Consider the following 26,192-nt stretch of genomic DNA (forward strand, 5'->3'; position numbering starts at 1 on the left):
GGATTCTACATGCATAACAAACATATTCTAATAAGTTCGTAAATGGGTTCGCACAACAATTAAATTGATCTACGCTATCTTCTCTGAAAGTATACTAAATAAATTAATCCAAATGCTTATAAGTTTTCAATTTTCAGTACAATGTCGTATGTACAAATTTGTCAAAACTTACAATTGGGTTTTTGAATTTGCCTAATAGTAGGCTATATATGGTGGACATAGTCCACCTGAATTCAGTATCCTCACGCCGGAACTACCACGTCAGATTTATTTCGTGCAGAATTTTCATGCCGATTTGTGATAATTTTAAAACATGACTGCCTCCCTGCAAACCGACTTCCTCAACCGATATGCTCCACAACCTGCAATCTGATCGCTGGAGGGTCTTAGTATTATCAACAAGGGCAGTTCCCACAAAACAATGGAATCGAATTGAGTTTTTACAGAGCGACAGTGGAGTTGCTTACCCTGTTCAAAGGTTTGCACATACTCTACAACTGTGGCCATGGTGGTATAGTCTCAATCCAAGTCTTCTTTTTTCATGTACCCAAAGAGTTCTAGAGCCTCTTCATACAACCCGCCTCAGGTATATCCTGTAATCATAGAATTCCATGAAATTAAATTTCGGTTAACAATTTTGTCAATGATTACATTCCCCACAAAAGAAATGGATTGGCATCCAATTTTTTAAATGTAAGCGAAAAACTGATTTCCTGCCTCTATTGCTTCTACACATGAGCAAGCCTTTAAAATGCTTGAAAAAAAAAAATTCATTTGGGATTATGCCAAACCGTTGCATGGCAGAATATAGCTTCAAGGCCTGTCCAAAATGCCTCGTCTGAACATATGCTGCAGTCATTGAAGCCCATGAGAATGAATTTATTTCAGACATTTTGTCGAACACTTGGGATACACCTGTCAAACTTCCACATTTGGCATACACATTAATAAGGCTGTTTTGAGCAAATACTTCCTGGTTATGTCCAGATTTGATCATGTGGGAATGAACAATTTTTCTATCTTCCAAAGATTTCGCCTATACAATCTTGCAATACAGTATAATGTGTAGAATCTGCCAGCGTGCTCCCTTGGTCTATAAATGTTTGTGGTTCATTCTGTTTTTCGTGCTTACAAGAGCTGCTAACATCTTAAACAATTCAATAATTCCTTTCTATTCCAACTGACCAGCTAACCTAGCATTACAGTGACTGCAATTCAATACTTTTGAGCTTCTGATAATTAATGTGCTGGTGCGAATGGTTTCCCAGTGAATTGAGTATCCTAAGAGAAACTGTTTTCAACATGAATTTAAAATGAGTTGTTTTTTGTTTTTCCCTGTATGTTGTATTTCAGGGGTAACGATTAGGAGCTGTGCAAACAGCCAATTCTATGAATTATTTTTAGAGCTCAATAGGAGATCATAATAAGATCGTGTGAGCATATCCAGACACAAGAAGGTGTTTTGTACAGAGTAGAGTAGAGATTTGTCTGAGATGTTAATAGGGGGAATTTATGAGAAGAGGGAGTGTGATATGTTACCTAGATATACTTGAGGGCTTTAGTGGCATCTACCTCGATTTTTCTCACAGATGTATTGAAAGCTGAAGAATATGAAGATGGTGTTTTTACCGGTGTTGTTCAAAAGATGCCTCTTGTAGAAGTATCAAGAAAGTACTTGATTTTGGCTTTTATTTTTCCTTAATTTGGTTGTGTTTACTTGATGCTGAAAGAATTTCTTCTTGTAGGTGCTGCAGAGAGCTGTTGAGAATAGTCTACTGAAGAAAGCCAAAGTGATGAAGAGGATTGATTTGGAAGAATTTAGCATCCCATTGAAGCAAAGTGAATTCAAGAGTGCCTTCTAATATGTTTCTCTGCTCCAGTGGCCTTGACATTAAGCATTCAATTTCTTTCTCTGCTACACGGTGCCAAGACATCATAGCAGTACTGCTTGAGTGAGTTTGCTTAATCTGACATTAACTAATGGGGATATATTCACGATTCTGTGTTGCTATCTCTAAAAAGTAGGATATTTTAATCTATTTTTGATAATTTGTTGTGCCAGTTTGTATCGTGAATGGGTTTTTCAAACTGTAAGAACCTTATTATGCAGTTCCTTTCAAAATATTGAAAGGGAGTAAAAAGTGTTTATAGACACTGATACAAAACTATATGATGAAAATGGGGCATATGCAAACATTGGTTTTGGTATTGCCGACTTCATTTGCCTTCCCGTGGGTATGTGAAGTGTGGTTTTGGTATGATATTTAAGTGGTAGTGTGAAGTAAGTAGTACTCTGCATATTCAATTTACAGTTTTTTTTGGGTGGGTTAAGGGACAAGCTACACTTTGGCATAATGATATTCAAATGGATTGTGTTAATTAAGTGTTGTGTAAATTCAATGTGAAAATTTTTGGATTTTGTCTTTAATAATATTTTATGTGAGTATGTTAAGGGACACTTCTCATTTTGGCACTATAATATTTAAATTGGGTGTGTGAAATATGTTAACACCTTGATATTTTGGCTTTACAGATATTCATGTGGGTATGTGAAGTCTACATTTCGGCATTACTAATAGTCTTAGCTCTTTTGATATGTTTGTCAAAAGATATTTGGGGCACTATAATATTCAAACTGGGTGTGTAAAATATGTTAATATCGTGTCATTTTGGCTTTACAAATATTCATGTGGGTATGAGAAGTCTACATTTTGGCATTACTGATAGTCTTAGCTCCTTTGATATATTTGTCAAAATATATTATCCAAAAATTGGACAATTTAGTATACTAGGAAGCTCAGAGAATGTCCAATTTATTTCTCCATTACAATGGAGCTAAAACTAGTGCTAAAGAGTTCAGTGCAAAGTGCTCGACCTACATGAGAAGCTTTGGGGTGATTGGTGTAGCCTCCAAAGATGTAGGAGTTCCTATTGCCATCATCAAGCCTGTAATCTTCAATGGTGTTCATATGGGCTATAATCTCAGTATTGGCACCATAAAACACTACAGGTAAGAAGTGTTACAGAATTTGGGATCTATAATTATTTTTTATTTTTTCTCTATATACTCACAATGATGTGTTATACAGGGATAATTTAGGGGAGATAGTTAAGGCCATAGGTCAAGTTGATGAAAAGAACAACCACACAAAAATTGTAGGAAACACCTTGAATTTCTAAAAGCAAGGCATATGAAAAAGGAAGTAGAGCATCAAACTTAAACTAAAGCATTAATCGCCTTTGATAACAATATAGCAAAGGAGGAGGCAATCCTTTTGTTTAGCTTCCAAAGACACCACTTCTATTATGTATAAAACATATGCTCTTAGAAACAAATATACACTCAGTCTGAGGGCTAAAATGATGAAGGTTGAGTTGTTTATAGACAACTTTAACATTAGTAAAATTTCAACAGTTTAATTTTGAATCAAATTTTTATTATCTAGTTTCAAATTTTGTTAGGCATCCGTGCATGCCAAGTTTTTGTAATTAAATGAAAACAAGGTTCATTGTTAATAAATACAACTAGTGATTATCTCCTAAAACTGTTTTTTTTTTGCACCGAATTCATCTCATCTTCAAAATTTTAACTTGTTCCCGAACTTGAATGTGCATTGCAAGTTTTTTCATTTTATAGAAAATAGAAATTTTTAGGTTCCCAATTCTATATTTTTGAAACAAATAACAATTTCCAAATATCATGCTTTATACATAAAACTTGTTAAGAATGTTGCAAGATGTCAAGCTTTATACATAAAACTTAAATTCCTTAAAATTTATAATCACTAAGAAATGCTATGATATAAACTCTAAATTTTAGTAGACAACTACATTTATTGTTTAGATATTTTCATAGATGTTTTGAATCATACACTTTCGATTATTTTGGATCTCTCTCTATCAATGTTTCCCATCTCTTTGGATCACTCTTTGAATAAAGGGAAAATAACTAAAGATTATGGAAGACAATTATATATTTCTAGCACTGATGTTTTGGATCATTTTGGATCATTCTAATCACTTTGATTAAAAAGAGGATGATTAAAGATTATGAAAGAACAATCATATATTTTCATCACTCATGTTTGGATCATTTTGATAAGAAAGAGAATGATTAAAGATTTTGGTAGATAAGTATATATTTTTGTCATACATTTTGGATCTCTCTAAATTAATTTCAGGCCATGCACAATTCTCTAAAAGTTTTATCAAAGTCAGAAAGAATAATATTTATGTTACTCTTTTAATATCCATAAGAAAATGATGCACTCCCATATCATAATTTAGTATAGTAAATTCACTAGATATTCTTTACCAGTTCTCTAATGATAAGTCACCTTTTGTCAAAACTTTCCCCGGTTACAATCAAAACAATGATGGGAATTATTGCCCCAAAATTGATCATCCCATCTACAGAAACATAAATCTAAGAAACCCCATTAAAGATCCAAAAAGACTTCACTTTTGGAAAGGATACCTAATAATTCTCAACTCGGCATAATAATCCAAAACAATTTTCTCTATAATTATCAATCAAAATTAGATAAATTAATCTAAAAAACTAAAAAAATGAGTGGCAAGCAGTTATTTGATTCGAATTTATGGATGCAATTGTAGCCAAAGAATAGACAATGCATGAGAACTACAAACAAAACAATTTATATATGTAACTCGTGCACTATCTCTTCTAAGCTACAATTACATGCATACAACCTTAAAAGTCCTTTTTTTCTTGCTTTCTTTCTTCAAATTGGGATATCTATTATAGAGAACACACAATCCATCAAAAAATCTAATAAAGTAGCTAAACTGGTCTCCAATTAGGCAATTGTCTTGCTAGAGAAAATTTCCATAAATTTTGTGGAGGAAACAGCCATATGAACATTAAAGTAGTCTCCAATTAGGCAATTGTCTTGTTAGAGAAATTTTCCATAAATTTTGGGGAGGAAATAGCCATGTGAATATTAAAGTGGACATTGAGTTCTAATATGGAGTAACATGACATTCAACATTTGATAATTAGAAAGACATACCTCTCACACAATCCTCAAAAAATAAATTGAAACTACAAAAGGATTCTAGTTTGGAGTCTAAGAGTGAACTCGAATGGTTTAGATTGAGTTAGTATCATCCAATTTTATGCATGCCACTAAGGTTAAGTATTATGTGTGTTGGTTCTATAGAGAGAACTTTCCAAATCACAAATTTACATTTCTAAAGAACAATTTTGCCTTCTTCCAAAAGTCAAGAAGGGATGAGAGAATATCAATTTCCCTCAAGGGAAAAAGAGGTTTCAAAAAATGAAGAGACTACATAAAATGGAAGAAGATAGAACACTTGTAGAAAGTGGTCTTCTTGAGTAACAAGGTTGGTTGACCTTTTTAGAGGGTTCACTAAAAAGGAAAGTAGATTTTGCCAAAGCCAACACCACTTGTCTCACTGTATCATTAGCATTGGACTAAGAATGTGACATTTATCAAACCCTTACTAGTTGCGTCCTGATTATGTTCCATATTATGAATGCTAATCTAAGACTCTTTGTTAGACTATTGCAATAACTTCATTAACATCTATTCATCAATGTCATTAGATTTCCACAATCAATTAGTTTATTTGAATATGCTTCTGGACTTGATTGTGTGAGTTTTTTTGCATCTGGATTTGAAACGTTGATGCAAAAAAACTTACACAATCAAATCCAAAAGCATATTCTAATAAATCTATTCATCATTTCTTATATTTGAATAAAAATAATGCTAACTAATTTAATCTAATAAACAATTTAAAAATAATCTTTAATGTTTTAAATTTTTTTTTTTTTTAAAAATAAATTAAACATACTATACAGATGAACAAGTTTTTAATAAATTAATGCTACATTACTCTTAAAAGATAAGGTATACTTGTATACTTGCTAATTAATGCTTCACGTTGACAATATATTTTAAGAATTTGAAGGATAGCGAGCTTCGTGGCAGCAGAACGGAATAAATAGACTAGCAAGAAAACCCCCCTACGTGACCTTCGAAATTATTTGTTCTACGAGTTAATATGAAACAAATCCGACAAGGTTGGTAGCGCGTATACGCTGAGAATGCCGATTTCATGGAAACTTCAATTACACTGAGTCGTTCGATATTTGCACGTTTATTAGTGCTATATAAGGAAGAGATCTATATGATAGCGTAGCAAAGAAAAAGAAACCACATAAAAGAAACAGATTGTGAGAAGTTTAATAAATGGCGTCGATTCATTTGTTGATAGTTTTGAAATGGTGAATGATTCTACGTATTGTTATCAGTTTTATGTGGGGTTGGAGAAATGTTGTGGGGATTTGGAGGGAGTTTTGTTCCACAGCCAGGTGTCGGTGGTTGCTGTATGTTATGCGGGAGGTGGTGGGAAGAGTGCTCTAGATTCTGCTCTATGAAATTTTCTTCAAATTGAAGGTTAAATCCCTTCTAAATTGTGTTCATGTTTTAAGCCTTTATATAAAAGCCCATTCCCTTAAAACTCTGGGTTTTTCTCTCTTTGAATGCTGTATGTGTAGAAGAGATGAGTTTGTCGGAATATAATGTTTCAACAGTTAGAGTTTGAATAGAAATCAAAGAAGATTTGTAGATCTGTTTTAGTTAGCTGTTTCAGTGGATTTGTTTTCAGTTGAATGTTAATCAGTTTTAGTTCGTTGACAATGTTTTTAAGTTTGTTGTTATTTTTATTAGTATTTTTCAATAATGAAAATAAATTGTGAGTTTGATGTTCTGTTCTGCTGTTATATTCTCCATTTCTCCTTGTATATCTCTGTTTTTAATAGAGTTAGCACATAACAAACAGTATTCTTCTTCTATGTTTGTTCATGTTTTAAGCCTTTATTAAAAAGCCCATTCCCATATATTCTGGGTTTTTTTCATCTTTGAATGTCGTTTGCGTACAAGAAGAGATGACTTAGCACTCAACAAACTGTGTTCTTATTCTATGTTTTCCCTGGCTTGATTTATTGCTTTTGTTTTACTGTATAGTGGATAGGAAGCGTTTCATTTAGTAGTTGATATACTGTTATGTTTTCCGCAGAAAATGTGAGGAAAATTTATTATTTGAAGGTCCATGATACAAAACTTATGACTACCAAAGACAAATCCACAATCCTGTCAACCCTCGCTACAGAACTCTCTCAATTATCATTGTTGGGCCCAGACGATGCTCTGTTGCTTCTCTACTCCTGGGCTTTTAGACAGAAATTTTAAGCGCTACGGATGCAAATATAGTAAAGGAGGTAAGGATTATTATGTAGTAATTGTTGTTTTCTTAGTTTCATAAATAATTAATGAATTATTTTTTAATAAGATTCTGTTTTCCTACATGGTGTGCTAATGATTTTCTATGGATTTTAGGAAGTGTAGGTGCAAGCAGAATGTGATGGTCTGCCACTTGCTCTCAAGGTGATTGGGAGCTCTTCGCATGGGGAACCCCAAGAGGATTGAAGAAGAGCAAAAACCAAGATTTGTAGAGGAGAAAACACATCAGATTGTCACAGAGAAAGGCTATGTAGATTGATACAGACCAGTATTGACTCCTTAGATGATGCAACTAATGAATGTTTCTTAGAATTGGTGTTATTTTTAGAGGACAAGAAAATCTGTGGCGATACACTATTGGATATTTGTGTTTATGTTCGAAACCTGCGAAGGTGTGATGCTTTTGGTATCTTATCTGAACTTGCAAGGGCAATCCTGTTAAATTTAAGTAGTAATATAAGGTAATTTGTCTTCTTTCCTTTCATATTTGATCTTTTGTTATCATATTTTTCAACACTAAGCTGACATTTTTGCACTTAACAGAGGAACTACAACAATCCCATATGAAAATGCCTCGGAGCTATACTTCTCTCAGCACGATGTAATGGCAGATTTGACCTTTTTATTTGGCATACCAAGAAAATGTAGTCGACAGCAAGAGGTTGGGTAAAGGGAGTTGCTTAATGATCGTGCATTTGATACTTAAATACTCTCCACTCCCACTGGTATGTTATTCAAAAGCTTTTACAGAAACATTTCGGCCCCCAATTTTTTTTTCATATGTTAATCATTATGTTCATGATCATCTTTGATGCCAAATTATAGATTAGACTTGAATTTCAAACATGATTTTCTTCATATTATAACGTTTGTATCACTCTTCAAGTAAATTCAAACGGCCTATCATAAGACTTTGATATCCCAATCATTTGTTCAGCAGGTAAGCTCAACTGCCTCTGTAACCTACTTTTTTGGACCTACCTTTTTGGATGTTCAAAATGTCCTATTCCCTAATAAGCAACAATATACAACACTGCTGTTTTCAATTCTCAGATTTTTCATGCTGTAGTATTAAGCACCCTTCTTTTTCTGCATCGCAAAAATAAGCTCTTTTTTTTCCTTACCATATATCCATTCATGGATTCAACTTCAATATGACAAGAATATAACCTATATAACTGATATTCATAATTAATGCAAAAGGTTTTAATTGGATTTCCTTTTTGATTTGTACATTCAGAACCTATGGAGGAAATCACTGGCATGATATGAATTTCCCTGAGACAGAGGCTCTGTTACTCCTTTGTGGGATAGAAGACTTTCTTGAGTCTTCCCCCATATTTGAAATCCATAAAAAAACTAATTTTTTTTATGGTATTAATTTGTGATACAAAGAAGGCAACAGTGAAAGGGCTAGATGGCTTAGCTTTAATTTGGAGATATTGATTTCACCCCTTGTTGAAAATGAGTTATGAAGAATACAGAGCTTGGAGAAAATATCTTTGAGCTCATGTGAAGGATTTGGAAATATATACACATTCAACACAAGCAATCTTATATCAGATCAAAGCAGCCAGTTTGAAGAGTTAGCCCTTGATATCTTGAATATGTCCTCCTCTCTGTCATGGTCTATTACCAATGGCTCAGCACAAAAAGCCATCACGTAAACACTGACACTATGTGCTTAATGTGCTGACAGTTTACAGTGGAGGTGTGCTTCCACAATTTTAACTCTAAGCTCTAGATTAGAAATTTTCTTGGCAAGCAACCACTTTCCCAATTTTCTCATCACATACAACAAGCTTCAGGGAACTTAGGTTACAAATAGTTGTAGTAAACCTCATCAAACGGGAACATTCTGTTGTATCAAATTCCCTCAATTTCCTGAGTTGTCCTATTTCCTCTGGAAGTTCTTCCAAACCCTCGCATACTGAAATATCTAGATATTCTAACTATCCAAGTTTTACAATTAATACTGGGAGCTCTTTCAGGACCGGTAAAGTCAGTAATTTTGATATCATTAGATGGCTCACATTTCGAAGATCATATGGTAAATTCCGAAGCAGATGTCGGTTGGGGAAAAGCTTAAGGAGCTACCATGCTCTGGTGAACCTGCTGCCTTTTTACATTACCCTCAGTTCTATTAATTACCATTGTTGGGCCCAAAGGCTGTTCTGTTGCTTTTCTGCTTCTGCGTTTTTGGACAGATATCAAGTCTAAGCACTATTAATGCAAATCTCATAAAGCAGGTATGGATTTTTCTGAAATAATTGTTTTTAATGGATTCTCGTAAAAAATATTTTTTTATTAATTAGAATTTGTTGTTTTCTGAAATCATTTGCTTACAAATGTTTTCTACATTTTATGATTATCACAGAAAAGGACTATTTAGATTGCTGCAGACCAGTATTGATTCCTTAGATTAGTGTTTCTTAGGCTTGGAGTTATTTCCAGAGGACAAGAAATTCAGTGGTGATGCACTATTAGTTATTTGGCTTTATGTTCGAAACCTACAAAGGCATGACGCTTTTGCTCTTTCATCTAGAGCTTGCAAGCAAAAACCTGTTAAATTTAACAGCATTCTAAGGTATTGTCTTTCCTTTTATATCTTGGATCTTCTGTTACCATATTTTTAAACACTAAGCTGACTTGCTAGCATGAACAGGGGAAGTAAAACAATCCCATATGGAAATGTCTCGGAACTATGCTTTTCTTAGCATGATGTAATGTGAGATCTGTCCCTGTATTTGGCACACCAAGACGATGTAGTCAACAGCAAGAGGTTCGTCATAACAAACAGGGAATCTGGTTTGTTAGCTGAAGGGGATTTGCTTAATAATAATGCATTTGATACTCAAATGCTCTCCATTTTCACCGGTGAGATATTTACAAATGGATTTCGTCCAAATATATATGTTTTGGAAATGCTAACCATTATTTTTTATGTTCACCTGTAATATTAAATTGTGTTTTTTATGTTCACCTGCAATATTAAATTGTGGTCGAAATTCAAGCATTTTTTTCTGTATAATATTGCTTTATCTTCTTTGTTGTGACAAAATCTATATCGGATTGACATTGAAAACTAATACTAAGTCTTTAATATTCTAATCCCTTGTTCAGTGGGTGAACTCAGCTGTGTATGTAAATTATTCAAACTATCTAGATTTTTTGGATGCAACACTTACTGTTTTCAAATTTCAACTGTCTTATCATCACTCACTTAACAGTGTCCGCTTGGAGAGGTTGATTTCACCCCTTGGTGAAAAACTGAGCATTGAAGCACTGCAGAACTCAGAGAAGCTATGTTTGAGCTTATGTGAAGGATTTGGAAATATATCCACATTCATCAACACCCAGCTGCCAGATTTTAACCTCGACCATAGCAGTGATTTGGAGGAGTGACCCCTCAGTATTTGCAATATACCCCCCGCCCTTTCATGCTCTATTACCAACTTTCGTCTGCTTCAAAATTTGCCATATGATTTTGAAAATATGAGCTGTCTAAGAATGTCAAGGTTATTAGCATTACCATGCCTGGAACAGCTTCCTGTGTCAATTGGAAAACTTGGACGGTCGGAATATCTAGACATTTCGCTATGTGAGGGCTTGAAAGAACTTACAAAGGAAATAGAACAACTCAAGAAATTGAGGGAGCTTGATATGAGAGAGTGTTCTCTTTTGATGACGTTACCTTCAACTGTTTGTGAACTAAGTTCCCTGAAGCTTGTTACCTGTGATGAGACAATTGGGAAGCAGTGGTTGTGGGCCAAGAACATTTCTATTTTTTAGCTTAGAGTTGAAATTGTGGAAGTACAATTTACTTTGAATTGGTTTCATGATTGACTTCTTTCTTATCTTTCATCTTGAAGGACAAGATCCAAGGTTCTTGACATCCATGTTAAGTTTCAATACATTTTGATACCCACTGGCACAAATCAATATAAGTTCATGTATATTTTCAGCCTATGATTATGATCAACTTTTGTGGTATGTTCAGTGTAGTAAACATTTTGAACTGGTTTGTTCATGTATAACAAGACATTTCTTTCTTTTGTATAAACCTAGGAGGTGGGAGTATGCAAATATGTGGGAGTTGTCCATGCTGCAATTGAATTTGGCTCAGGAATTTAGAGTGCTCATTTTCTGTAAATGTGGTATGTAGATTAATCCAAATGCACATAAGTATACAATTTCCAGTCTTGTGTTGTAACTTATAGGTACAAGTTACAGAAATTATCTTCTTTTGCTATTAATATTTTTTTTAGATTCAATTCACAACAACTATCAACTTAATCAACCACTGTCATGGCGATGACTCCATGCCACCACTTAAAACTTACACTAGAAAATGTTAAGCTTCTGATGTTAGGGTAATCCCTTGATGCAAACCTATTTTTGAGCCTGCAAGTGAGCCTTCAAAGGAAAAACAAATTCTGTTCTGACCTAGCTCATGATGATGGAAAGAGAAAAGTATGACTAAGAATTAAGAAGGCAAAACAAAAAGAACCATTTTGCCAGTATGTGAAATGCACGATAAGAAATTGTATTCTATTCATACTCAGGTAAATACTAACATCACACAGAGATAAGATTTTCATACTAATTCCATCTCATTCTGTCCCCTACTTTGTGTCTTCCTTTTCCCTTCCCCTCTTCTATTCTTCTCACCCAAAACCCCTATAAACTAAACCTAACTAATTACCTATCATCCAGCTCTCATAGCCAGCACAGTTATGCAGTCCTATTTTTATTGTTCAATCTAAAAATAAAAACGCATGACAACTGTTTGACAGTAATAGAACTACTAAACAGTTAACTAAAAATAGCAATAACAAGTCCTAGAAAAATTGAGTCAACTCAACTGACAGGTTATGGGGAATAGAAGTTTAAGGAAGGTGCTCTGCATCATCGTCCCCTCCTCTCAGAAAATCTGAACATAGTTTTGGAGTTGTTTGGCTGTGCTTCAGCAAGTCAGCTTCTGTGATCCCCGAGCTGTAAGACTCCGACAGTCCTTCCCATTTAACAAAATATAGCTTATGAGAATTGGACCATGTAGCCATTAGTTTAATATTCAACTCTTGTTCCACATGCTCTTTATTTTTCTTTGGCAAATACTTGATCCCATGATCACCTTCTTTCTTGTTCTTCTGATCTTCCACCTGATGATCATTGACTCTAGATGAATATGAGTATTGATCAGCAACACTAAAGATAGGACTAATATCCAAGTCTTCAGGTAAATCAATTTGGTAACCATTCTCTTTTATATTATTCATAAATTTGCATGGTCCAATCTTCCTAGCTTTTAACTTGTTATAGATTCCTTCAGAATACCTTTCCTTGCAAACATACTGTTAATTTGTTTTTTATGCACTTTGAACACAGAATAAAATACCAAGGTATTCTATCCTCTCTTGAATAAAGAAACCTCATATGCTATACAACATGATCAAATGAGATGACTTCAAGGTTTACAATGCAAGCTATGCGACTTAAATGCTTGGATAGACTCAGTAATGTGATGTGATTTAGCTGGAATGACAAGGGGACTTACGTTTATGAACTCTATTGGAACACAGACTCTACCTCAATATTGGAAAATAAAGACAAAACAGATGAAGGGTTAGGAAATCTATTCTAATCCTATGAACAATGACAACAATGGATGATACTTGATAGACAAATTCCCTCAAATCAAGTGTTGCTTTGCCTTGATGACACAACAACACAAACTTGATGCAACCTTCTAAGGAAATGGAAGATTTTCACATTGCGAATACATCATCCAAATCCCAATGCTAGCACAACTTGAATAAGTATCCACAATCGAACTTAGCAGAATGATTAGGCTCAGGCTTACTTTACACTATAGCTTACAATCAGCAAACCCTAATTAATTTGAGCCTTCTGTAGAGGACTCTTTACAATTCAACGACTCAAATCAATTTGAGATAAATGCTCGAGATTTGATAATAAAACCCTAATTAGGGTTTGTTACAACAAACTTCCTCTGGCCAATGAAATAACTGCGTTGCTTAGGACACATGTCCATCTTTGGATTCTAACCAATAGTAAGATAGGCTAAGTACATTAAACAATATTCACATGTGCGATTGCGCTCCTTGGGATGAGTTAATTCAATGAATCTGGATGTCCTAATGTGGAAGAGCTTGATTGATTGGATGATGACTAGATGCCAACTCAACTTACCTTGTAGATCATCACCAAGAAGCGTTTGTGATTGAGGCATATCTCTTGATACTCAACATTATCTAGCTTGATGTGATGTGATGAGTTAGATTCCCAAATTGTATCATCTTTGATCAAGTCCACCCTTTTCATGTTTGAGAATTTGCCCTTATTGATGCATTTTAATCCTTGACTCTGGAATCTTGAATTATTTCCTTCCTTAACCCTCTTTGGTCTTGAAATTCCCTGCCTTGGACTTGCATTTCATTTATATAATTCTTGACTTCATGATGTGAAATCCCATGTGATGCTTTGCATCTCATTCTTACGTTTGGGAATTCCATACTTGTTTTCTTCTTGATGATGTTTGATCCTCCATCTTGTGCTTAGATTACCTTTGCACATGATGTCCCTGACCAGGATTACCTTTGTAGTTTCGACCATGATCTTGGATTTTCGGAGGAAATTCAAGATTGTTGCAACATTTCCCTTCTCGAGTTGATTTCTTTTGCAGGCCTTTGTTGAGATGTTCTTGCCTTGAAATTGTTCAAACTACATGTTGCATTTTCGAAACTGTGACGACATTTCTCTTTGTCTTCACCATTGAAAAGTCACTCTTGTGTTTGCTTTAAGATGTAGACTTTGCTGAATAATTCACTCTGCATATCACTTTGAATGCTCATCTTTCTTAGCTCAGACCTTGATCTTGCATTGTTGACTAGAAGTCTTCATGTTGCTGAATCCTTATGCATCATTCCTTGCTTACCTCTTTGCAATGATTCCTTGTTGTTTAGTTGAGGAAGTTCACACTTGACCTCATGATATCCACATTCCCTTCCTTATTGCCTACCTGTTGATGTGTTTTTTATGCACATGCGAACACAGAATAAAATACCAAGGTATCTTATCCCCTCTTGAACAAAGTTTCCTCAAATGTTGAAGATTTCGCCTAAGGATCATTTGAGAAGACTCCAAAGTTCTTATATGTAGGGTCTCTACATGTGGATAAGCTCAATTTGGTCTGATGTGATTATGTTGGAATCACAAGGGGACTTATGTTTGAGTGTCTTGAGCGTTTAATCTGTTGGAACTTGAATCCTATCTACTAGCTGGAAGATAAAGAAATATCAAAAGATACAGGGTTTGGAGAATCTAATCTAAGACCTAGAATGCAAGAGGATGGATGAACAACTAGGTGGAGTCCTACTAGGCTGGGTCTCACCATTAGATTGAACAATCTGGCACCAACTCAGTGCGATCTTCTAAGGGATGCTTCGAATATATTCAAATTGTACACCATCAGACACTGATCACCATTCAAGTTAATGCGTGAACAATAGACGCATAACGACTTGAGATTAAGCTCATTCTATGTCAGTTGACCACGCAAGGCGCACTTACAGTCAACAAGAGGCTAGTGGTTTGGACTAGGCAGATTCCACAAGAGTGCATTCAATAACTTCCTTCATTCAATCTAATTAACCATCATCTAAAATGAAGATTCAACAAGAGATCATGCATAATGCAAAGAAACGACACATTTCACCATAACTTTAATGAAAATGGAGTTCATTTACAATTTAGGCAACAATTTCTTGCCTTTTCCTCCTATTCTATTCTAATTGCTACTTTATTTTGCTGACTATCCACTATTGACTAATTTCTAACTATTCACTATTCTCTATTAGCTAACCATTAACCTTTACAAATGAAGAGTCAGAGATTTATATAGAGAGCTCTTTACATTTCGATGGCTCTGATTGATTTATAATCAACAATTAGAATTACAAGATGAAAACCCTAATTAGGGTTTGTTACAACAAACTCCTTTAGCCAATGAAATAATTACATTCAATATTTGTGAGCCAATAGGAAATCGAGGTAGGTGCCTCGAAATTTGCACCATTACTAGTGAGTCAGGTACATTGAATTTAGACATGCTGAGGTGGAGCTATCTGACTAGAGGAACAGTGACTAGGATGCCACCTTGTCTTGAGTTTGCTCATATCTCTTTTGATATTCAACTTGGTGATGTTAAGAAGCTAACTCTGATTAACTCTTCTGAAACTATCTACTTCTTCAACATATCCTTGCACTAACCTCGGTTGATCTTCTTTTGTCCTTGATGTACTTGATTGATGACGTACCTATCCTTGACCCTCTTGTGTTTGATGAGGCCTCTTCATGATCAAGTCACTCCTCCTCTAGTAGCTTATATCGCTTTGAAATGTTTACAAGATCCTTCTTCTTTGTCATCATGTGATTTCTTTGAGGATAGTTCTAACACATTGCTTGCAATTATTGATCATTCGAAGTCCTTCAATTTAGTAGTACCTTGAGTACCTTCTCATGCATCCAAGGCATCCTTAGTGATGATGAAACTTCAATAGGTCCTCCTTGTCTGCTCTTCCTTCTAGCCCGGTCTTGTTTATCTGCAAAACAAAGGATGATTAAGTATACATGATATATTCATTCTAACATGATATTTCTCACCTTAAATAATCAACAAGAAGGCATTAGAATGAAATTCGCTCAGGACCCTCTCCAGGGACAGGACCTATAATGAAATTTGCTTTGGACCCTCTGGAAGGGTCAAAAGCGAAATTGGTAATCTCACTTAATTCCCTATTCATAACTCATTCTTCAAGGCATTAAACTTCATAATTGTGCTCCTTCTAGGTATAGACAAGTCATTTTCTCTCAAAAATTGCTTAGAATGGGTCATCCAAGTGCTAAGGCAAGGTACAAGGTCCATTGAATAATTTCGCTCTGGACCCTTTGGAAGGGTCAGGAGCAAATTCCTTCCTTTAGGTTGAATTCGTCCTTCCTCTCACTTCAATTTGCTTTGATTTTCACCTTTCAATCCCTCTCCCCTGAAGACATCAATAATTTGACCCCCAAAAAGACCTAAAAGAAGGATTTTGCTTTGGACCTTGGCCAAGGACGAGACCTATAAGGAATTTCGCTTTGGACCCTTTGGAAGGGTCAAGAGCGAATTTTGCATTTTTGGATAAATTCTTCATATTCTGTGACCACAACTCACTCAAATGCATGCCTAAGGATGCTTCTAATCTCAATCCACCTCCATCAATGCTAGGCTTGATACAAAATTGGGGGCAAAAGAGGTTACAAGAAAATTCACTCTAGACCCTTTGGAAGGGTCAAGAGCGAAATTTGCAATTTAGCCTCAATTCTATCATTTCCTTTGTTCCAACTTACTTCTCAAGGCAAGACTTAACAATTCTCTCCCAACAATGCCTTAGGAATCAAGATCTTGATCTCAACAAGGAGCAAAATATAGTTTTTAGGAAATTTCGCTCTGGACCCTTTGCAAGGGTCGAGCGAAATTTGCATTTTGACACCATTCTTCTTCTTTTCAAACCTTCCTCTATCATCATCAAGTGAATTCGCCCTCTATTTAGCCTAAAACAAGATCTTTTTGGGTGCATTAGATGAAATAAGGAGTCCTCCTAAGGATTTCGCTCTGGACCCTTTTGAAGGGTCAAGAGCGAAATTTGTATTTTGCTTGATTTTCCCTCATGAATCTTCATTTCTCATCCTTTTCTTATCAACAAGTCTTGTGCCTTAAAAAAAAAGAAAAAATGCTTGGGAATGAGTTAGTTCATAGGTTGGAGCAAGGTATAATGCTTCATGGAGAAATTCACTCTGAACCCTTTGGAAGGGTGAGGAGGGAATTTCTCTTTTTGGCTCAATTCACACTTCTTTTCTCCTTTCTTTGCCTTGAATTTAACTTGTCAAACTTCCCTCTATCACTATCAAGTCAAATTGCTCTCAAAGTGGTGTCTACTCAGTGCTTTTGGTGAGGAAATAAGCAATCCTAAGGATTTCTCTCTAGACCCTTTGGAAGGGTCGGGAGCTTGAAAAAATTTCGCTCTAGACCCTTTGGAAGGGTCAGGAGCGAAATTTGGAAAATAGGGCTTGTCCTTGATAAAGCTTTCTCCTAGCTTGCTTGCTTAGCTTCAAACCACCTTAGGAAAATACCTTGAGGGCAATTTGCTTTATAATTGTGAGGAAAATACATGCTTTTGAGAAATTCGCTCTAGACCCTTTGGAAGGGTCAGGAGCGAAATTGCTCTTTTAGGCTCAATTCTTCCTCATTTTCACTCATCTTGCTTTAGACTTGTCTTTTTGAATCCTTTCCTTGCCATGCATGTCCACTATTTGATGTCCATAGTGAAGAAATAGGTTTTTTGGGGAATTTCGCTCTAGACCCTTTGGAAGGGTCAGGAGCTTGAAAAAATTTCGCTCTGGACCCTTTAGAAGGGTCAGGAGCGAAATTTGCAATTATGCTCAAATTCCTTACTTTTCATCACTTCACTTTGTTTCACACCTCAATACTCTCTCAACTACGCCACAAGGACAAGGTTTATGAGGCAAATTAAGACCAAGAAGGGAGATATAAGGGAATTCGCTCTAGACCTTTTGGAAGGGTCAGGAGCGAAATTGAAGAATTAACCTTAGATACCTTCCAAACACTCAAACCCTCAATCACATTGTTCTCACCTTAGGACACGTCAACAAATCACCTTAAGGAGGCATCTAGCCCAAAACGTTGGATCAAAAGTGCATCTTAACCATTTTGCTTAGGTACCCTTGGAAGGACAGGACCTATCCAGGAATTTTGCTTTGGACCCTTTGGAAGGGTCAGGAGCAAAATTTGCTTTATTGGTCAAATTCCTAACATTTCTTTCAACTTTGTTCTTAGACTTGGCCTTTGGGTCCTTCCTTCACCTTAATCAAGTCCATTTGCCTTCAAGGTGATGTCAATTCAATGCTTTTGATGACAAGTTAGGTCTTTCTAAGGATTTCGCTCTGGACCCTTTGGAAGGGTCATGAGCGAAATTTCATAAAATGCTCGAATTCTTGACCTTTCTCCAAATTTTCAAGTGTAGACTTGGTTGTGAGGCATTTATAGGTCAATATCACATCAATCAACACCTAGAACTTCATCATTCATCAACTGGACCAATCTCAAACCCTCAAAGGGAATAATTCTTGAGAACGCCTGCTCACATACCTCCATTGACTTCCTTAACTCAATGACATAGCCTCCAAAAGGCAAGATTCCTAACAAGATATAAGGACTTCCTCAAACTCAATCAAGACTAGACCTTCGAAGCAAGACCCAGGCCTAACCAAGAGGAAGCTTTCAATAGAGACCCCGACCTGGACCACTTACTGACCCACCTCAACTCAAGCAGAGCCTGCTATCCTAATGAGCCCCTTGTCGACCCTCAAATGCAAAGGCAAATAGCCAAGAACCTAAAAGACCAAGAAAACTAACCCTAGAAAGCAAAAAGAAGGGCTCCCCATTTACAATGGGGCGATGTGTGAATACGTCACAACACTACCCACGATCTAGTCTGATTGTTGTCCATTGCTCTCCTTGTGATCTGCTTCAAATCTGATATTCTTCTCTTGCTTGCAATTTATTTGAAGGAAATAATTTTGCTTGAATTGTGAAATAACTTTCAAAATTACTTTCTTTGTGGATTCTTCAAACTTCCTATTCCAAGTTAGCCTAAGGATAATTTTGTTTTCTTCCTTTTAATCTCTTTTCCCTTTGAAATCTAATTCAAATGAATTCAAACTTATTGCATATCCTTGAAAGGGCCGAATTGAACCTGTCTATTGGTGGATTAGATGAACATGTTTACAATGTTGCATTGCCTTGTGTTACATTGGAGGTCTCAAGATGGGAATTCAAGGAACTATGGAGCGCATTTTAGACTTTATCAGGAAATTCCTTGAGTTGGATTTCCATGTGTGGAGGAATTCTTCCTTGCATTGGGCGTGATAGCAGTGCAGTGACTAGGAGAGTAGGTTTGAAGCATCCTCAAGGAACTTTTCAGCACATTCCTTAGAAGTGGAAGGAAATTTCACTTCCCTAGGGCATGATAGCAAGCTGATATGGAAATAGGGCCCCCTTTTTCCTTAAACTTAGGCAACTTCTTCATCTTTCTGTTGTAATGCCTTATTCTTGTGCTTTTTGGTATTGATCTTCTTCTCGATTTGCCATGTTAGAGTATGAATCTTGACATTTTAATTGTTTCACTCTACATGTGGTGGAAAAGTCCTTCATTCTATGCTCCACATTCCTTATTCCTTGCTTGCATTAAACCTTTGACTAGGCGATTTGTGATTGGATCATTGAAAAGAAGATTGCAAGACCCTAAAGGGTCGGAATGCAAGGGTATAATGGAATAGCGCTCTAGCGCTCAAGCTTGGGTGCAATTGCAGTATGATGTGGAAATAGTGCCTTTCTTTGATCCTTTTTGAGTTCCTAATATCTTCACAAGTTGGATAGTTCTTCCCCTCAAGCTTTGAATATCATGTTCCGTTCCTCGTATCAAACCTGCAAAACAAACAAGAATTGAATCAACACATGTGTAATGAATGAAGATATCATAAATTATAAGTTTTTATATGACGGAAGAATATTTTCCATGTGTTTAGTAAAAACAAAACGTGCCAAAAGTCAGCTTCCTATGTGCCTGAATGGAAGCAAACCCAAACCCTTCTTTTTATTAATTTATTCAACCATTTCGACAGATGTCCTCCTGAAATCACATTTAAAGATGAAAGGAATTCACCAAGGCAATACGAAACCATTTCGAGGAAACAACTTTTATAAATTTATGCGAAAGAGAGTATGAAAGAAAGGAAATAAAAAATCCACGCACATTGATGCCAGGAATGATCTCTTACACATTCCTGCGAGACAGGGTATGAAAGGGAATAAATGAAATCTATGCAGACTCATTCGCCTATATGCTGAGAATGCAAATTTTGCTGCACCGAGTCGTTTAATACTTGTTGGTGTTTATTTCTTATATAGAGAACGCACGTTTATTAGCCTTACAAAGAGAAGAAATCGCAGAAGGAGCTAAGGATTACCCAACACTAGACATCAAATTGGAAGGAAAATGCCTGTTTGTAAATACTTTAACATGCGGAATTGCACAAGGCTTGGATGAGGGCAACGAACAAGATCTGTAAAAAAAAAAATAGATCAGATAATCACAGTAAAGGGTTATATAGATTGCAGCAGATCAGTACTGACTCCTTATCAGATGTTCTTTGTCAGCATCTGCAATATGCCCTACACTTTGGCAGTATTGAGTCCTCAGATATGTGCTCAAGGAATGTTTCTTAGACTTGGGATTATTTCCCGCAGACAGGAAAATATGTGCTGACGCACTTTTGGACATTTGGGTTTATGTTCGAAAGCTACAAAGGCATGTGCTTTTGCCATCTCATCAGAACTTGCGAGCAGAAATCTGCTAAACTTAACTAGCAATGCAAGGTAATTGCCTTTACTTTTGTATATTGAATTTCTTTTAATCATGTTTTTTCAACAGTAAACTGACATGATTTCACTTTAACAGAGGAAGTACAACAATCCAATATGTTAATGCTTCAGAGGAATACTTTTCCCAGAATGATGGAACACGAGATTTGGCCTTGTATTTGCGACACAATGACAATATACTGCACCGCAAGAGGTTGGTCATAGAAAGGAAGGACTTTTGGGAGTTGCTCAGAGATAGAGCATTTGATACTCAAATTCTCTCCATTCTCACCGGTGAGTTATTCAGAAACTCTTACACATCCATTTTGGTCCAGAAAAATATAACCAGTAATGATTTTCTGAATAGAATAAGGTTTACATCACTTTTCTAACTAATTTGGCTGGCATGTACATGAATTTCACATGTATAACCAGTAGTCATTATTAGTGCACAAATTTCTAATTGTATTTGCTTTGTAATTAATACATGCAGGCCCTATGGAGGAAAATGACTGGTATGATATGAATTTCCCTGAAACAGAGGCTCTGTTATTATTCTTTACTTCGACAGAATACTTTCTTCCTCAATTTCTGAAATCCATGAAAAAGCTAGAGTTTCTGATGATATTCAATTGTGGTACAAACAAGAAAACAGTGAAAGGTCTAGATGTCTTGTCTTCACTCACTCAACTCAAGAGTGTCCGCTTGGAGAGGTTGATTTTACCCTTTGTTGAAAAACAAGGCATTGAAGCACTGCAAAACATAGAGAATCTATCTTTGAGCTTATGTGAAGGATTTGAAAATATATCCGCATTCACCAAGCTACAAGATTTTAATCTGGACTACATCAATGATTTGGAGGAGTTGCGTCTTGGTATCTGCAATATGCCATCCACTCTGTCATGCTCTATCACCAACTGCCATCAGTTTCAAAAGTTACCATATGATTTTGAAAATATGAGCAATCTAAGAATGTTAAAGTTATCAGCATTACCACGCCTGGAACAGCTTCCTGTGTCGATTGGGAAACTTGTACAGTTGAAATATTTAGTTATTTCACTATGCGAGGGCTTGAAAGAACTTCCAAAGGAAATTGGACAACTCAAGCAATTGAGGGAGCTTGATATGAGAGAGTGTCCCAGTTTGACGATGGTACCTTCAACTGTTTGTGAACTATGCTCCCTGAAGCTTGTTACCTGTGATGAGAGGATTGGGAAGCAGTGTTTACAAGCCAAGAACATTTCTATTCCTGACCTTACAGTTGAAATTGTGGAAGCACGCTTTAGTTTAGATTGGCTTGATGATTGACATCATTTATCATCTCTTTATCTTGAAGAACACAATCCAAGGATCTTGACATCCTCTGTAAATTTTTCATTATTCTTTTTCATGTGCATTGACACAAATCAATACAAGGTCCTCTAGATTTTCAGCCAATGATCAAGTTTTATGGCATTATAGTACAGTATATGTTCTCGACTGAATTGTACATGCATAACAAACGTATTCTAATAATTTTGTAAATTGGTCTGCACAACAATTTAATTGATCTGCGCTATCTTCTGTGAAAGTATATTAAATTAATCCAAATGCTTATAAGTTCTCAATTTTCAGTACTGCGCTGTATGTACAAATTTGTCAAAACTTACGATTAGAAATTAGGTTCTTGAATTTGCCTACTGTAGCATACTAGGAGTTAGCCAATAGGCTATATATGGTGGACATAGTCCACAGGAATTCAGTATTTTCACGCTGGAACTATCAGTGGGATTTATTTCTTGCGGAATTTTTAAACATGACTGCCTCCCTGCAAACCGACTTTCTCAACTGATATGCTCCACAACCCGCAGTCTGATCACTGGAGGAGTTTTAGTATTATCAACAAGGACAGTTCCCACAACAACAATGAAATCGAATTAAGTTTTTCAGAGAGACAGTGGAGTTGCTTACCCAGTTCAAAGGTTTGCACACACGCCTACAACTGTGGCCATGGCGGTATAGTCCCAATCCAAGTCCTCTCTTTTCATGTACCCAAAGAGTTCATTTTTCATGTACCCAAAGAGTTCTAGAGCTTCTTCATACAACCTACCTCAGGTATATCCTGTAATCTTAGAATTCCATGAAACTAAATTTCAGTTAACCATTTTGTCAATGATTACACTCCCCACAAAAGAACTGGATTGGCATCCAATTTTTACAATGTAAGCAAAAAAGTGATTTCCTACCTCTAGAGCTTCTGCGCATGAGCAAGCCTTTAAAATATTGAAAAAACAAATTCATTTGGGCTTATGCCAAACCGTTGCATGGCAGAAAATAGCTTCAAGGCCTCTTCAAAATGCCTCGTCTGAACATATGCTGCAGTCATTGAAGCCCATGAGAATGAATTTCTTTCAGACATTTTGTCGAACATTTGGCATACACCTATTAAACTTCCACATTTGGCATGCACATTAATAAGACTGTTTTGAGCAAATACTTCCTGGTTATATCTAGATTTGATCATGTGGGAATGAACAATTTTTCTATCTTCCAAAGATTTCACGCCTATACAATCTAGCAATACAGTATAATATGTGTAGAATCTGCCAGCGTGCTTCCTTGGTCTATAAAAGTTTGCAGTTCATTCTGTTTTTCGTGCTTACAAGAGCTGCTAACATCTTAAAAAATTCAAATATTCCTTTCTATTCCAACTGTCCAGCTAACCTAGCATTACAAACACTGCAATTCAATAATTTTGTATCCCATTGAAGTGAGTGAATTCAAGAGTACCTTCTAATATGTTTCTCTACTCCAGTGGCCTTGACATTGAGAATTCAATTTCTTTCTCTGCGACACAACACCAAGACAACATAGCAGAACTGCTTGAGTGATTTTGCTTAATCTAAAATTGACTAATGGGGATATATTCACAATTTTGTGTTGATATCTATAAAAATGTAGGATTTTTTAATATATTTTTGATAATTTGTTGTGTCAATTTGTATGTTGTATGGGTTTTTTAAACTGTAAGCACGTCATTATGTAGTTTCTTTCGAAATGCTGAAGGTGATTGGAAAGTGTTTATAGACACTGATACAGAGCTATATGGTGGAAATGGGGTATATGCAAACATTGGTTTTGGTATTGCCGATTTCATTTGCCTTCACATGGGTATGTGAAGTAACGCCCATTATTTGGGCTATAATTAGCCGATAGGCTTTTATGGTGGACTTTGCCCACCGGGTTTTTCTCGCTGAAAAAAACTCCGCTCGCGGCACTTTGGCAGGCATATCACGCCATCTCAGCATGTTGATAGACAATTATGAACAGAAAACTGAAACGACACTCTGATTGATATGCAAGCTGGTAAACCATGTTGCACATACCACAATGGCGGAGAAGCTGTTCTGCGGGGAGCGGTTTTCGCATCGTTGCTGAAAAACAGCCGTATGGACACTTTCTACTAGGTTTAGCTTTCTGGCATCAGCGTTGGTGGTAACATTCTCTCAATGCCACAGACGGTTCTGGCAATGGAGGTATTATTGTGGATTCCGGCAAATGCTCCAAAGCAAGGGCTACGAGGCTATGCGTGATGCCTGTGGTTGGGACCAAGGATTAGGGTTTTGTACCCTGGTAATAGCCAGGTGGGATTTGCCGTCAATAAGTGCTAGAGTACGTTGTTATGGAAAAAAATATTTATGGCTCTTCACCATTTAAGTTAAAGCTTAGTATGGAATTGTCATTTAATCGAATCGCCGCTGCTAGTGGCCTGATTGGATTAGTCGTTATGAAGCTGTCTTATTAGTTCCTGCCGATGGGCAGGATACTTATGTATCGTTTGGATGCATTTTCTCTTTTTAACTAGCCAATCATGTTTAAAATTTTTATAAATTTGTAAGCAGTTCTATAGTTTCAATGTTTATTTATATTTAAATAATTTAAACAAAATTATTTATTTGTTATTCTTATTAAAAATTATTTATTTGTTCTCCTATTGATTAATAGGAGTAATAGTCACTGTAATAATTAAATTTATTTAATTTTAATTAAAGATTTAATAAAATTTTCTAACTTTACACAACGCATTGTAATCCCATCGGATAATACATGGAGTAAAGAAATCCCATCCGATAATAAATGGAGTTAAAAAAATCTGTGAGCAAGTACCAAAATCTTTCCTGGTTGGAGACAGGCAAGTACAAAGCCCCAATCTAATGGGGACCATTTGTATTGCCAAAATCTTCACAAATCTTCTCCATTGAATGGGTACTGAATGCATATGCTTTTTAGCATTCACAAATATCATATTTTTATTGTTTGTGCAGCGTTCATTTATTCTTCATCATTGTCTTTCTCCTGCTCAACAAAGAACACTGAGATTTCGTCCATCTTGATCAAAGCATTCATGGTAAACACTAACAAACACAGGTCATAGCATGATTGATCAGATAAGGAATTTCTTTCTGAAATAAAAAATATTCATGGCAGCCATAGTTATTTTCTGTTAGCAGAATGAAGTAACAAAAACTCTAAATTAAGTAGCCGAGTTTTACAAAATTACAAAAACCCTAGATTTTTATTTAACATAAAAAGAGAAAATAAATCTTGGAGTGCTTGGGATGCAGTAAATTTTTAGAGCTAGTAGTAACTTTGCATATCGCATCTAACAGTGTAGAATTTGTTGAAATATGATATTCGATGATTTGTTCAGAATAAGGTCTGTAAAATTTTTATATTCTAGAGAAAAGACCATCTCCAAAACATAGGTGAAGAGTACCAATAGCTGAAATAGTTCCAATAACCATCACCTTAATACCATGTTGACCCCCCAAAACATAAAAAAAAAATTGTCAGTACATAAATAAAAAAATGCCAGTAAATATTTATTTTAACACCAACACATGTTCACAAATGAATTAGTAATTGAAAACCAAAAAGTTAAAAAAATAAACAACTATTGGTACATTTCCTATTTTAATACAAAACATCTTGCACAAATAATAAACATTTTTATTTTTTTAAAAACTTAATGTTTACATTTGCCACTTTATGCAAGTGGCTTAAGAGTACAAATGTACTCCAATTACAATTACATATGCACATCTATTGGTGCATTACATGACATAAAAACAATCAATTGTAAACTTCTTAGACACTCAAGTGTACATTCTTCCAAATATCACTTCACAACTTCATGTATTAAATGGATCTGCATTTGGTACCTGCATTTGCAACAACTAATGCAAGGCTCCCTAATATCCAAGAATTTGCATAAAATCCAATTTTAAAAACCAAGTTTCATTCAAAGAAGGAAAGAAAATTGAACAATTTGAAGTAATGGAGGACTGCATTTTTAATATGACATGACCGACTGTTTCCCACAAAAATTCAAATTTGAATATAGCTAGCTACCACAA

At 35.6% G+C, this 26,192-nt stretch overlaps 1 protein-coding gene and 2 long non-coding RNA genes across 8 annotated transcripts; 2 read left to right on the plus strand and 1 right to left on the minus strand.

Moving 5' to 3' along the window:
- LOC131855843 (uncharacterized) lies at positions 1–24,511 on the minus strand. Of its 2 annotated transcripts, XR_009372245.1 has the most exons (4): positions 24,162–24,511; positions 23,566–23,622; positions 468–593; positions 1–369 (listed from the first exon to the last, which is right to left on the minus strand). It is a non-coding gene; the product is annotated as an uncharacterized LOC131855843 (long non-coding RNA). The 2 variants fall into 2 exon arrangements; XR_009372244.1 differs by lacking the exons at positions 23,566–23,622; positions 24,162–24,511 and adding an exon at positions 792–2,327.
- On the plus strand, positions 6,195–11,261 carry LOC131079849 (uncharacterized). Of its 4 annotated transcripts, none has more exons than XR_009372241.1 (7): positions 6,195–6,446; positions 7,069–7,270; positions 7,389–7,753; positions 7,836–9,541; positions 9,670–9,879; positions 9,958–10,169; positions 10,523–11,261. It is a non-coding gene; the product is annotated as an uncharacterized LOC131079849 (long non-coding RNA). The 4 variants fall into 4 exon arrangements; XR_009372242.1 differs by having other exon boundaries at positions 7,836–8,017; positions 8,533–9,541; positions 9,958–11,261; XR_009372240.1 differs by having other exon boundaries at positions 9,958–11,261.
- Positions 18,315–22,233, plus strand: LOC131079844 (putative disease resistance protein At5g47280). 2 transcript variants are annotated; one of them, XM_059219617.1, is made up of 3 exons: positions 18,315–20,811; positions 20,894–21,090; positions 21,290–22,233. In XM_059219617.1, the coding sequence occupies exon 3, from the start codon at positions 21,295–21,297 to the stop codon at positions 22,102–22,104; it is 810 nt and encodes a 269-aa protein (XP_059075600.1). In that variant the 5' UTR covers positions 18,315–20,811; positions 20,894–21,090; positions 21,290–21,294; the 3' UTR covers positions 22,105–22,233. The 2 variants fall into 2 exon arrangements, with proteins under 2 accessions (XP_059075600.1, XP_057873869.1); XM_058017886.2 differs by having other exon boundaries at positions 18,315–21,090.
- Positions 24,512–26,192: the final 1,681 nt, after the last annotated feature.

The sequence above is a fragment of the Cryptomeria japonica genome, chromosome 4 (genome assembly GCF_030272615.1).
Source record: "Cryptomeria japonica chromosome 4, Sugi_1.0, whole genome shotgun sequence".
NCBI classification, from domain to species: domain Eukaryota; kingdom Viridiplantae; phylum Streptophyta; class Pinopsida; order Cupressales; family Cupressaceae; genus Cryptomeria; species Cryptomeria japonica.

Excerpts from the sequence above, each read along its gene's own strand:
- LOC131079844 (XM_058017886.2), top strand. The coding sequence starts at position 21,295 with ATGGAGGAAAATGACTGGTATGATATGAATTTCCCTGAAACAGAGGCT.